At 31.1% G+C, this 14,944-nt stretch overlaps 1 protein-coding gene across 1 annotated transcript; it reads left to right on the forward strand.

Annotated features, from left to right (window-relative positions):
* The first annotated feature begins 1,310 nt into the window (after window positions 1–1,310).
* On the forward strand, window positions 1,311–10,675 carry LOC129288393 (uncharacterized). The gene is made up of 14 exons (XM_054924930.1): window positions 1,311–1,712; window positions 2,483–2,541; window positions 2,886–3,003; window positions 3,585–3,658; window positions 3,893–3,961; window positions 4,506–5,102; window positions 5,847–6,379; window positions 6,609–6,673; window positions 8,211–8,290; window positions 8,576–8,680; window positions 9,050–9,189; window positions 9,344–9,472; window positions 10,097–10,249; window positions 10,334–10,675. The coding sequence occupies exons 1-14, from the start codon at window positions 1,529–1,531 to the stop codon at window positions 10,476–10,478; spliced, it is 2,451 nt and encodes an 816-aa protein (XP_054780905.1). The 5' UTR covers window positions 1,311–1,528; the 3' UTR covers window positions 10,479–10,675.
* The last annotated feature ends 4,269 nt before the right edge of the window (window positions 10,676–14,944 follow it).

Consider the following 14,944-nt stretch of genomic DNA (forward strand, 5'->3'; position numbering starts at 1 on the left):
AATATTTTCATTATATCCTTATTAATTTAAGAGACGAAACCTTTGTACTTTGTGTAACCTCATAATACCTTGCTCACCGTGGACGCAGAGGCAACCGCAACCTGATTAAAACGACACCGCAATGTTTATGTGGATAAAATAATGCGAGAGGGCTTTACCCGACGACACGACCACGACGACGTGAGAGAAGGCACATATTTTTATTTCTACAAAAAACATACCTCATTCAGTTTAAAAAAAATAAAATATTTTTACTGGTTTACGGCTTTTAATAAATTAGTAAATTATTTTTAAATTAATATTATCTTTTTATATTTATTTTTATTTAATAAGATTGCTTCACTTGAAGATGAATGGTTAGATAATTTATTTTAAGAATATATCTAAAAATTTTTATTAATTAGACATTGAAAAAGTGAAAATTATTGTATATTCTTAAAAATCTAGCTTAATTTTTTTTTTTATATTTTAGAATGGAACTAGAAATAAAATGAGAATGTGAGATGGAGCTAGAAATAAAATGAGAATGCGAGATAAATTTTAGGAAGAATGAAAGTTACTCCTTTCATTTAAAAATATAAAATATTTTTTGAGGAGTTGAATGTTTAAAAATATAAGATATTTTTAATTTTTTAAGGTGTAATCATTGTCTTTATTTTAAAAGTATCCCTATTAAAAATAACTTTATATTTATTATAAGATGTTTAATAAGGGCAAATACAGAAAAATAGGGTTAATTTAAAAGTAGGTAATTATTTTATTGAAATGTGAAATTTTGTTAAAATATTTTATATTTTTAAATAAAAAATAAGTCCAAAACTTGTACTTAATGATAGTTAAGTTCCCAGCAAAATTATTGAAAAAATAAATTAAAAATATCAATACAAATAAATGTAAAATTTAAAAATTTTAACTACAAATAAGTATTTAAATATTAAATATAATTCTTAAATTGTAATATGAATTATTATTTGTAATTATTTGAATTAAAATTTATAACTTATTTTTTTAAAAAATTTATTGAAAAATTAACTATCATTAATGAAATGTTTTGAGTGCTAACTGTAATTCTCTCTAAATCTTATCATGCAAATTCTGAAATTTCGTGCCACCTCTCTATCGAGTACCGACTGATTGACTTGCCATTCAAGTCTATTTTCGTCAATTGCATATTAATTGAGGTCAACAATGCGAATGCCTGTCACTCGCCTGTCATCGCGTGAGACGTAACCAGTAAGGTCTCCGCCATCGATTCAGTGTTCAGTTTCGCCACCTTGGCGGAAAGGTCAACCCAGAACTTTCGCATGGCCATATATTTAGAAAATAAAGAAGAAAAATCTTCACATTTTTTTCACTGTTTTGTGTTTTAGCCTTTAGCTAATGCTTAAAAATCTTTCCTTTATAATGCATTTTCCTTTAGAAGACTTTATTTTTTGGATTACTCTCAATTCAACCAATATTCATTCCTGTCATTCCATTATTTACATCCCCATGTTTTCTTGAGAATCGCCCACTTTGATAGAAAAGGATGCCTTCGAATTCGAATTTGTGCTCTAACCGCGATCTGATTCTCAGTATTTTGGCGCTATTTTCTTTTTCATTTGGTGTCTGCCGTGCGACTGATCAGCTGGTAACTGACGACAGCTTCACTGTTTCCAGCTTCAGTTACCCAGAGACTACGCTCAGGCCCTCTGATTTGCGATATATCAGAGGTGAGTGGGCCCGTTGGTGGTGACTCTTCTGTTCATATGCTTAATTTCTCCGTTCTTATTGTTCACGGCCCGCTGCCAGGTGTAAAGTCTAATGCGTTGTCGTCAAGTTCTAGAGAAAATTGGTGATTTTATGTGATGACGGTTGGCATTTCTGGGTTCTTTTAAGCTCTTCCCCTTCAAGTTTTCTTTTTCTTTCAGTATTATTTAATATTCCCCTCTTGTATTATGCAATGTTTCTGTGTTTCTCCGTGATATGGCTTGTATCAGAATTATAAGTGCCAACAATCTAGTTAGTGGTATTGATTATCTCAGTCTTCTGTCTTCTATGGAACAGGATATTCTAGCTCGATTTACTTTCAATTCACACGATGGTTTGCATGTGTAGATTGTCATTCGTTGCTCTACAAATTTCAGAAAATTTAAGTGTGCCTTTTTTTTTTTTTGGGTTTCTCTGTGTAGTGAGAATTTAACTATTGGATGTCGTGGAATTTAAGATTTATATGCAGCTGATATCTATCAAAACCCAAATCAGCAAGAATTGCATGATATTTGGTTATACTTTGTATGCTTTTGCTAATTTTTCAATTGGAGAGATGGGAAATATTTGCTCAGGAGGCATAACTTTTTTCTCTGCTTTAGGAAATTTAATTTGCTGGTTATTAGATCTGTTATATTGGGGAAATGAAAGAAAGAAAAAGAGGTTAACTGCTGTATTGGACTTACACATAATCTTACATGTCTATTGTGGTTTTTTTTCTCTCTCATTCCAGTTGATTTGCCGACATGGTTTTCTGCAGTGTCTATAGCATTGAACTCAGATGTAGACCTTGTAAGTATATTTATTATTCTTAATAGATAGGATTACCTAGGAATACTGGCATCACCTGGGAGCAACTATGCTCCTTCTGATAATTCTTTTAATGAAATTCTGTTTCTTCAGTTTTGTTTGTTTGTTTGTTTATATTGCTTGGTATTGCATGTGGTGAAAATGTAAATCATATAGTTGTCTGAGAGAAGAATAAATATCCTAAACGAATTTCATTTAAATTTTCTTTTATCTATTAAACTTGTATGTGTGTGTTAAATTTTATTTTCCTGTGTTACAGAAAATATGCCTTGAGAAGTGAGAACCCAATTTCTTCTCGACACATTTGTTCTGTGCTTTGTTTTCAGGATGTCAAAAAAGTTGAAAAGGTTCCACAAAGCATGCTGCCAGTAGTATGCTTTAGAGATGGCAGTCCTCCACTGCCAGACACCTCAAATATTTCCCTGAAAGAGTCAGCCATCTCAGGTAGACTTTTAGCTGGTTCAACTCAGTATAACTAAACTGTTCGAAGTCTGAGCATGGATATTATACCCTAAAGTTCCCTGTTGGGAGATAATTATAAGTTTAGCTTTGTTGTTTCTTTTAGAAGTTGTCTTTAGGATACCCTATATCTTTCAATATGCTAGAACCATTGGAACCCCAATAAGTTCTTATCACTCATTAAATTAGAATTTAGGATCAAGACTTTTGGATTATTCTAGTTTGCTTAGCTATTATTTATTAGTTAGCATTTAGTTTAATCCTCTCCATTACTTTACTGTTTTACTTGCTTTACTATGATGGTTTCTTTTGCCTATCATAATCACTTTGTTGGCACTTGTTCACTAGTTCTCTGTTTATTTTTCTATCTGCTTGTTTTTGAAAGGAAAAGCAAATGAATATATCAATTTATATAACAAATTATAATTATAACAAGTTGCAGTATTCACAAACTATGGAACAGTATGACTCATTCCTCAAATTCTGTGCAACTCATGAAGAAACATGTCTAGTTTTCCAGAAAAATCTTTGGCTGATATGCCCTTTCTGTTCTCTTTTTTCTTTAGGAATGAATAATCTTTATGGGGGGCAGTGTTTTCTAATGCAGAAACATATTACTTTGACATTGACAAACGAGCAGGTATTCTTTGAGGTCCTTAATAGTTCTTTCCCTTTTGCTGCAAGAATTTTATTTGCGCAAGTTTATCTAGTATCTTGTAGCTTAGTTTCTCTTTTCTTAACATGGTTGTATTGACCTGATAGTATCTGCCATGAGAATAAAATGTCCATATTATCAGTGGGAAGCACTAATGCATAAGTTATAAATTTTTTTAACAATATTATAGATAGAAAACATTAAAAGATTATTGTTCAGATATCTCCAGGTGTTTGGTACATTGGTCTTTTCAATGGCATTGGACCTGCTAGGACACAGTCAAAGATGGTATGTACCATTATCCTTAAATTTCAATTTATAACTTGTGATGTAATTTATTATGGCCTTCCCGGCTTCCCCTACAATAATATCTATAGGTCTTGCTGATTAGTGCCCTGAAGAAGGTAATTAGGGTCTCCTAGATACATAATTCATTCGATGTTTAGCAAATTAATGATATTCACATTAAAATCATTAAATATAATTTAACATTTAAAATTACTGATTTTTTTTTTTAAAAAAAAAAGTCAGTGCAGTGATTACATGCTCATAGCTGCAATTCTCTCCTAGCTAGTGCCATAAGAGAACTGGTTTTTAATTCTTTCCATATTATACTGAGACAGCAGCCTAATTGTTTCATTTCGTGGATAAGATTAAACATGACAGTCTCATTTATGCTGCTAGATTGAATACAACCTTCATTACTACTTCCCTGTCTTCATTTCCCCTGCCCCTCCTCTATAATTTTCAAGCCATCTTCCTCATGCTATTGCTCTTACCAAAGGCTCCTACAACATGCTGATGAATGGCAGGTACTTGCTTGTCCTTGCAGATTATCCGAGGTCCAACTTACTCCTTTAGTGCCAATATGAGTGTCAAAGCATGTACTAATACAATGATGATGGGGGAGTTCTGCAACAGTACAGTCTATCCTCTCTCATGCACAGGGCCTGATGTCTTTTCTGCTTCTAACAGTGCGGTTGTCAAGCCAATGGTAAAAAATGTAATGACCTGCAGAAATAATTTTGAAACTTTATGTGTTCAGGAAGGTGGAGCAAAAGTATACTTCTTGGATATAATGAATATGGTAGAAGAGTTAAGCATTATGGCCATAAATGTCAGTTTCAATTCCACTGCATCAACTAATGGTGCAAATGACATTAATGTGATGTGTTTTGTTCGCCATGGAGCAATGCCTTCAGCAACTTTGCATGATTATTCCAGTAATATATATAAAGCTCCCCTGACCATACAATCACCACTGATTGGTCGTTGGTACATTATTATATTACCACTTAATCTTACAAGAAAAATTGGAGACGCTGCAGATAGTGATGTAAGAATCTGCTATTCAATGGAATCACGATTGTCTGAATGCCCGTTTGGAAGAGCTGGAGCAAATTGCACAATGGCAAGCTACAAACTTCAGGTGCGATTGTTTGCTAAACATTCATCTGCCTCCTCCTTTTGTGCTGTTATCTTATGTACTTATCTCCCCTTCAATTTTAAGAGTATGATAATACAATCCAGTGTGTGTCTGTGATATTTGGTGGATTATGGATTTTGACCGTTAAAACTGACAAGGTTAAATGAAGATGTGATTTCTTGCACTCTTACCATGATGATTATAATATAATAAACTTAAGGAAATATATATTATACAATTAACTTGACATCTCTGGAAATGTGTTCAATTGGATGTAGGATAAAGGGGAAAAAACCCGCCATATCTCAGAGCAGGTGTGGCAGTTGGCATGCGCCTATCTCCTTTACGTCCTCCTCTCAACTCCTTTCCTTGAATAAACATAGCCCTTTTGAGATCTTTGGCATTTTGATCTTTTCATGCCCTTTGTTAAAATATAACATTTTCTTTTGGTACATAGCAGAGTGGAGGTTTACAACATGCCCAAGACTACTACACAGGACAAAGCCAATGTTTTTTATTAACACGTTCATATCATGCCTATAGAAATCAAGCTATTGGAATGAAAATTTTCAATTAGGAAGAGAAATTAATATGCAAAAAGAAGAATAATTTTAAAGCAATTTTTGCCTAGTTTATTGTCATGGATTTAGGTTTAAGGAGACCTTGTCAACAACAAATTCTTTGTCTTGATGCTTTAAGAATTTTACCCGCAGAAATTATTCACAAGATAAAAATGGTTGTTTGCAGACAGTTCTAAGCAGAGGTATAAGCCCCTTTGAATCATATTATTTACCAATTGGTGAAGTCTCCTCTGATTCAGCCAAGTTTCCTCTTGAACCACTTTTAAGCAGCTCATCCAATGGTGGAGAACCTGACAGCATATGGACTTACTTTACTATGGAAATTCCTCATGGCGCAGCTGGAGGGAATATCCATGTACACCTAACCTCAAATGTGAAGATCAGTTATGAAGTATATGCTAGATTTGGTGGATTACCATCTATTGATAGCTGGGACTATTATTATGCAAACAAGTCAAGGAGGAGTGACCCGTCTATGTTTTTCATGCTATATGATTCAAGAGAAGACAAAGTTGATTTTTATATTATTTATGCTAGAGAAGGGACTTGGGGATTTGGTCTACGACATCTCAATATCAACAGTGATTCTTCAAAGGGACAGACCTTCATGTCCCTTTCACTTGAACGATGCCCAAATCAATGCTCCTCTCATGGAAGCTGTAAATTTTCATTTGATGCTAGTGGATTGACATCATACAGGTTTAAATGATGGCTTTGCTCATCCTTATTACTGTTTCTTCTTTTCTAATCAGTTTGAAATTTTAGTTCTTTCTTTTACCTGCAAGACATGACAAATTTCTTGGCTGTGAATGAGAAGTTATTTTTTAATAAAATTAGATGTTAACTTTTGGAACAGATTTCTTGTCTTTTTTTAGCACGTATCTCAAGAAATTTTCATAATTAAGATGTTTGTTTCTTTTAACTCCAGCTTTTGCTCCTGTGACCGAGACCATGGAGGCTTTGACTGTGGCATTGAACTAGTATCGCATAAAGGTGATTGTTCATTTTGGACATAGATAAAGATTGTGCTTTTCTTTCAACTATCTTGGTTCAACCCTTTTTCTTATCTGCTTACCCCCTCCTTTTCTCTATCATGCTATATTATTTTTATCTGATTTCCTGGTTTGATATTCAACTCAGAATATGAGTTTTTAATGATGAAGCATCAAGCTGAAAGGCCAAATTGTATATCTTACAAATACTTATAAGTTTCTTCTCCTTCTCCTTCTTTAATTTGTCATTACTTGTAAGCTTCAGGTTAACAGCAATTTGCACGCACATAGTATTGAGTTTATGATAAATGTGGCCTTGTTGGTTGTTGCTTATGATTACTGATAGGCGCTCAGAATAACTAAAATAAGAATAACTCTATTAGGATGATATAAAACAAGAATCTCGTTCTATATTTCTCTTAATAGCCACGCTCAGAAGAATCTCCAAAGGGTTTAAAAGACTATTTTATTGATAAACTGATATGATAGCTTCTAAGTTGCTAGTCATATTTATAATGCTAAATACAATCTAAAATAATGGATAAAATCTAGATAACTAGATAACTAAATAATATCTCCTATAATCTAAAATAACTAAATAACTAAATAATATCTCCTATAATCTAAAATACTGAATAAAATCTAAATAGATAAACTACTAGATCTAAATAAAATCTAAAGAATAAAATCTGACTAAATAAAATACTAAATCTAAAGAAATATCAAATACTGAGCAAAATAAACAATGAAATCAATCTGAATTTATCTTTTGACGCTTTCTTCTTGGATAAGTCTTCATGAGAATATTATCTGGAATCTTATCAATTACAATTCCATTAAAGTTCATCATGTAATATATCTAGTTCTCGTTGGTTGTTTTGTTTGTACCTAAGTGACATATGTTTGTTTAGTTTACTACACAAATGCTAAAAAGCTATGATTAAAAAATTTTATGCCCAATAGCAGCGTACTTATTTTAATTATAGCCATATTATAATTTGAGTTGTTTTATGCCCCAGGTTGTTTAACATCTAAACATAAAAGTTAATAAAAGTAATTGAGGTTTGTCACTTATAATGAATAACTTGTATGTTATATTTATGCCAAAAGGAAGTGACTCGTGTACTAAATTTTATTATTAGTAATAATCTAATAAATAATTTAAATTACAATTTTAATAATCATTAAGTATTAATAAGTTTTAAAAATTCAAATTACGTATTAAAATTGTCATATTCCTTTGTTTTATATTATTGTTGAATGTCAATCCAAATATAAAATTTCTAACACACATCATCTATATCTATATATTTAATAATTTTATCGGAAGTAGCACTGTTCACAAATCTTTAACAGTGCGGCTTTCTATATTTGCATGAAGCCTCATCATCATCTTGTTTTAATTGTGATATATAATGATGGAGGCCAAATATGCCTTACCCTTGTTCTGCTCTTCAATTTGTCAAACACAGCTTTTCTTTGAATAAGAAAATTTTGAATCTTTTCTCCTATTATCCACTCACTGACAAATTTTGCAGGACATATAAGGCAATCAATTTTTCTCATTGTATCAAATGCCGCAGCCATACTTCCTGCGTTTTGGGCCCTTCGGCAGAAGGTGGTTCTTTCCCTTAACTTCAGTTTCTGGCTTTTACTTTTAGATTGGTTTGGCGAGCAGTTTGGAATGTCGTTTAAATGATGAAGACTACGTTTGATAAAATCAAGAAATACATTAGCACTATTCTCTTCTACTATGCACCTGCTTGTGGGAATTAATTGTCTAATAGTCACTATAAAAATTATATAAATTATATGAGCATTGCAGCTAAACTTCCTAGAAAATTACAATTTACTTTTTTATATTGTGAATTGAAATATATAACTCATAAGTTCATCTATGCAGGCATGGGCAGAGTGGATTATATATACAGCCAGTGGAATTTCAAGTGGATTGTATCATGCTTGTGATGTTGGCACCTGGTGTGCATTGAACTATAATGCCTTACAGGTTAAATATGTGCTTCCACTATTACCTCTTTCTCTTCTTTGAAAAATAGAAAAATCTGTAACTGTCTTGAAATTATTTAACCATGAAAGGAATGAGAAGATGCATGTCACTGGTCTAGCTATTATAGAAGCTCTAATGAACCCCAGTTAACTGAGATGGATAAGTTGCACCTTATACGGTGTCAAATCATAGCATGAAGACATCCTCAGAAGAGAAGCCAAGAACTGAAGACTATAGATAATGAGATAGAATCTACCACACGCACATGCACATACACCCAATTCACTCATGTTTCTAGAATGGTTCTCTTTGCTGATGTGTACCTCAAGATATTACAAGGTCCTTACAATTTACATGACAATGTTTCAGTTCATGGACTTCTGGCTCTCTTTTATGGCTGTGGTTAGCACATTTGTGTACCTTGCTACCATTAGTGAGGGATTTAAGAGGGCTATCCATACTGCTGTGGCTATCCTTACAGCTCTCATGGCTGTTACCAAGGCAACCAGGTACATTGAACTAGTAGATAACGTGTACACATACATACATATATACACGTGTGTGTGTATGTAGGGATAGAAAGAAAGAGAGAAGTGTTGAAGTATTGATTGCCAGTTTTTTTGGCCAGAGTAGTAATTGCTATTTATTTGCGCTGAGATGCAGATCTTCCAATATTATTCTTGTGATAGTAATTGGGACTCTTGGCCTACTTATTGGATGGTTGATAGAGCTCTCAGCAAAGTATAGGTCTCTTTCCTTCTCATTTGGAGTCCCACCAGACTTCCGTTGCTGGTGAGTTCTCTCTACTTGGATAATAGATTGTGTAAGGACATTATGTTGAATAATAGACACATCATTGTATGGAAAGTACGAAATTCATGTGGTAGCCTATAAGCAATTTCATTATTTTTCAACAACTCGTATTGTGCTTGGATAGATTGCTCGTTTGAAGTTAGCCATAATTATGCCAGAGAATTATCATTGACAACCGAGATGCCAACTTCTTTTATACTATAGGACCAAACAGACGACGGATTGAGGTTATACATTCTAAAATTTAAACTAGATGACCTACTTTGACGTTAATTAGTCTCTATTTATCATTCTCCCGATGTTTTCCGGCCTTTTGTAAGTTTTGGCTGTTGTATTGGAACATGTTGCTCAATTCTGTTCAGGAGCTAATCTCATAGCCATTTTAGTACTGAAAGTTGAAGAGGTGATGATGATACCATTAAATTACCTGGGGAACGAAGGTAGGTATGGGAATTGAAGATGAATTTATTCAATAGGTTCCTCAATGACTCTCTCACATTTCATCTAGGCTAAAAACCATGCTAGGATATGGCCTGATCACAATTTTGTGCTGTTTACCTCAAACTGTGCTTCATTGTGCTGAAATTTTTCTGCATTCTGCAGCTTGGAAGCTGTAAAGCAATGGCTCTATAATCTTGTCAAGACACTTCTGAGACGGTTCCGATGGATTTTTGTGCTCGCGGGTTTTGCAGCATTGGGCATGGCATCAACAAGCTGGAAACTTGAAACCAGTGAAACCTACTGGTTTTGGCACAGGTAATACTGTACCACCATTCTTTTCATCCACTTGTCTCCTTTCTCTCTCTATCTCATGCTTGCTCTTACGAACTGTTTTCACAGCTGGTGGCATATTGCAATATATACTTCTTCCTTCTTCTTCCTTTGTTCAAAAGCAAATATTGTTGATAGTGATGAGAACCAGCATCCGCCTTCGGGTGGAAGCTATGCGCTGACTCGCATGGATTCCTTTCCAAGGGGTGTTTAGGAGAATTTCTATGCAAGATCTGAGTGTAAATAGATAGGGTTGGGATTTTGCAGGGTTTTAATCATGTGGTATGGTGAGCTCGTGTGTAGGTAACATTCAAATATGAGACAGTGAAGTCAAATATATAGCTGGCTGGTTGCTGACTTATTACATTAAATTGGTTGGAAATAGAAGAAATAATAGCTTTTTTTTTTATAGCAATTTGATTTGATTTCTCGGAGAATATTATAGGAATAAACCACAAACTTGTTGGAAGTTCAAATTCTTCGAGATTTTGTGACAAGTTTGTATATATAGATTTAAAAGAAAATATTTTTTTACATTTTCTCATTTCTAGCAAAGAATCATTTAATATTGGTATTATTGACTAATGAATATTTAAGCTAGATCACATTTTAATTAGAAGTTGGAAGAAATTTTTCATGATGCTGTTTCTCATCCCTAGTATTAGATATTTTATGTTTACATAGATAAAGTGATAAATCTAAATTAAAACTCTGATTCTACTTCAGATGACCTGGAGGCAAAATAGTAAGTGACAAAAAAGATATAAACGTTAAAATGCAAAAATATTCAGAAATTTTTCTTTTGGAGTGTTTGGTGTCTTTAAGCTAACAACACAATAATAGGGTTTAGTGGCAATTTTATCCTTAAATTTTTTCTTGATAAATAATTTTATTTATGTACTGATTAGTAGGGCAATTTTATTCCTGAATTATTTTTTCAAGAAACAAAAAACCTTTTTTATAGGTTGTCTATCACTCCTCAAAAAAATAATTTATAAAAAAAATTACCTCACTCATTAGTATATGGATAAAATTGCTCTTTAAGAAAAAGTTTAAAGTTACAAATGCATCTTAATCCTACAATAATGTATGAGTATTCATTAATTTTATGAAAAAGTTAACATACCTTGATGAGTTAGCTTTTATTCTTAGAGTAGGGTAAATGCATAACCATTGTTAACTTTAAGATTACTATTAATGTCTAAAAATCATTCTTTTGATTGTTAACTTGTTTTCACGATGCTTGTTATTTCCATGTCAAGCGAGTAGTAAGTCTCTCCCTTCAACTCAGCTTCCCGTTATGTTTTTTTCTTTTTATTCTTTATATGTGAATAAGAAAACATTAAAATTCTTATTCTCTCTCACTAAAAAAAAAATTCTTTTTTTCTCACTTTTCTTGGGTTAAATCAAGGATAAAAGAGTAAATTGATCTCTAAATTATAAGTTTGGAACATCAGAGATTCTAAACTTATTTTTTATGTAACATTTCTCTTTAACTTTTGAAAATGGTGGAGTTAAGCTTTTATTATTAACAAAAGTTAATTTTGACCGTTATTTAATTATAAAATGACAAAAAAGGACAAATAATTTTTTTTGGTCTTTTTCTATAATTTTTAGCCATTTTATATAGTTTTTGAGGTCTTTTTCTCTTATTTTTTTGATCAATGAGCAATAAAAATTAACTTTTGTTAACAGTAGTGATCAGATTGTACCGTTTTTAAAAATTAAAGAGAACATTACATAAAAAAATAAATTTAAAGCCTCTAACACTCTTGAAATCTATAGTTTAATAGTTAATTTTCTCTTTCACCCTTTAATCAATCTAAGGAATACTGAAAATTCTCCTCTACCAAATCCTAACTTATGAGTTTAAACAATTTTACGAGTCCACTTCAAAATGATTGACAAGTGATCCGTCATGGTTCACATGTGAAAATAGTGAGATAGGGTTTTGAAATTACAAGTTAATTTTTTTTACAAGTACATAAGCCAATTAATGACTTTTAATTGTTGCCACTAAAAGTAAATATTTAATGGCAACTTTTTTTGTCACTGTTAAAAATAATTTTCTTGTAATGTAAGTAAAAATAAAGATAGGGACAATGACACGTAAATCCTAAATGAATCATTTTATTCAAGTAAAGTCTCAACAAATTTTAAAACATAAAGTAAGTCTTTTAGATTCTTGACTAGTATTTTTATATAATACAATTTGTTTCTAATTTTAAAATTGAGAAAATGAGCTTCTAGAGTTTGAAATATGGGTTGGATTATATGAGTTGGCCTGAATAACTTATTTATAAGGGTTGTATTGAGTTGGAAAAACATTAACCCATATGAAAATGGGTCTTTTTTTGGTTCGAATTAGATAATCTATGATGTAAATCAAATGAATTGACCTTAATGAGTTAAGATTGACTTATTTAATCTATATTATTTTTTAAAAAATAAAACAAATGAAGGGAGTTTTAGCACCAAAATCTCACAAGTCCCAAGACAAGTAGATTGTGAAATGAATTATAATGAAATTTATTAATCTCATATGTTTACGATGTAATTTTTTTAAATTGCATGAAATCTCATATGAAAACTTTTCATTTAGTGAAATTTTTTAAAACAAATTCATGAAAGTGAATAAATAAATGGGTTGATAAGTTATCTTATTTAACCATCCAACTAACAAGAGTTGGGTTAGGTCAAATTTTGTCAACCATACAAAACTGGGTCAAACTCAACCCAATCCATATGGGTCAGCTCATATGGTTTTCATCTGAGTTTACCCATATTTTCAATTCTATAAGTTAAAAATTCAACAAGATCAATTACAAAATTAGAATATAGTTACAAATTTCAAGAAGTGTTCAAATAATGACATATTAATATTAAAGTTTAATCATTTAAGATTTGTGTTTCCCATGAAAATTGGGAAAGCAAGTTACAAAGTTAAGATGACAAAATTATAAATTTGAGGGATAAAGTTGTCAATTTTTAGAAGTGTTTAAATAATACTTCCTTCATTCAAAAATGTAAGGCATTTTTAACCGAATCTCACTCTCCAATAAAGTAATTACTTACTTTTAAACTAACCTTATTTTTTTATATTTACTCCTATTAAATACTCTATAATAAATATAAAGTTATTATCAATAAGGGTATTTTTAAAAAAAAAGACAATGATTATATCTCAAAAGATTAAAAATACTTTATATTTTTAACATTTAACTCTTTAAAAAATTACAAATTTAATAAGATAAAATTATAAATTCAGGAGACAAATTACAAATTTTGATCAAATGATGACATGTTATCTTTTAAATTTAATTAGTAATATCTATCTTCTTTATTAATACAAATTCACATCCCAAATTTGATATTTTTGTTATTTTGCATCTGTCTTCCAATTTTGAAATTTCATCTTGTTAAATTTGCAACTTGTTTTCTCAATTTTATTAAAAAATGTAAATTTTAATGATTAAATTTAAAAAGTATATTTTTAATTCTCTAATTTTATACAAATTTTTAATTTAATCTTTTAATTTTATAAAGTATATTTTTAATCCTTTAACCTAAATATTATTAGTTTCAAATGATTATTTTTTGCATCAATAATCATTGTTATTTTAAAAAAAATTAAACTTGATATATCAATATTTGTAAATGTTTTGTCAACATTTAAAAATTCAATGTAAAAATTTATTAGGATAAAACTAATGGTATTGGAATTAAAGCATTTAAAAGACACTTTATAAATTTAAGAGACTAAAATGAAATGTTGTGTAAAGTTAAAGAAATAAATGTATATTTTAGCCTAATCAATAAGTGTTTTTTTTTAACTGAAAGCTCTGTATATTGTCTTGACCTTCTCTCTTTACATAAGCATACTTTTGCTAAAAAATTATTCTTCAATTTTTGTAAGGCAAGGGTTATGTATAGTTTAGTTAGATTAGCAAACTTATTAGTTGACATATAATGAGTTGCTAATTTTCCTTTTGCACTTGTTAATGCATCATGCTGGAGTTGTTAGGATTTGTAAAAAGAAGTTCATTGAGTTCTCCCAATTTAGTGACAGCTATCACTCCTTCTCCCTTACAAAGTGTGACACAAGGTTTAGAAGACGAGGGAGAACAACTCCGAAACATGATGCAATGCTGCAATTCTTTGGAAGTGGCAAGCTCAAGAAAAGCCAAAAATAAATTACTATTATTACAACATTAACAATGTCAATGTTGTCATAACTTTTGTCATGTTTATAATGCTGTTTGTGTGTGTGTGTGTATAACCAAGTCATTGAATGGGAACGAATAACTCATTTATGACTTATTTGCAACTGTATTTAATAGGAAAAAAAACAAGCTCTAGATATTGACAAGTGTAGGTAGGGGTATAAACAACTCTTGTAGGGAAATGAATAACTTGTGTTGGGAAATTAACAACTCTTGTATAGGCAATGAACAACTCATTTTACCATAATAAGTTAAGCAGATAAAATCAAGTGAATATATGAGCACAAACAATTCATGTAAGGAAATGAATGTAAAATCTTTAGGTTAGACAAGTAAAGTTATCATTGCTAATTCTCCTTAAGTTCCAAACGTCATGGTAATTACCAATTTGTCAAATTTTACAAATGAGATCCCCAAGTTTTTAATATTTTTAAAATATCCTAAAATTTTTTTACAA

The sequence above is a fragment of the Prosopis cineraria genome, unplaced genomic scaffold (assembly GCF_029017545.1).
Source record: "Prosopis cineraria cultivar Desert tree isolate PC_DT_omini unplaced genomic scaffold, ASM2901754v1 PC12, whole genome shotgun sequence".
Taxonomy (NCBI): Eukaryota; Viridiplantae; Streptophyta; class Magnoliopsida; order Fabales; family Fabaceae; genus Prosopis; species Prosopis cineraria.

Coding starts and splice junctions, on each gene's coding strand:
- LOC129288393 (XM_054924930.1), top strand. CDS start 1,529: ATGCCTTCGAATTCGAATTTGTGCTCTAACCGCGATCTGATTCTCAGT. Junction 6,674..8,210: donor TGAACTAGTATCGCATAAAG/GTGATTGTTCAT, acceptor CAAATTTTGCAG/GACATATAAGGCAATCAATT. Junction 9,190..9,343: donor GCTGTTACCAAGGCAACCAG/GTACATTGAACT, acceptor GCTGAGATGCAG/ATCTTCCAATATTATTCTTG.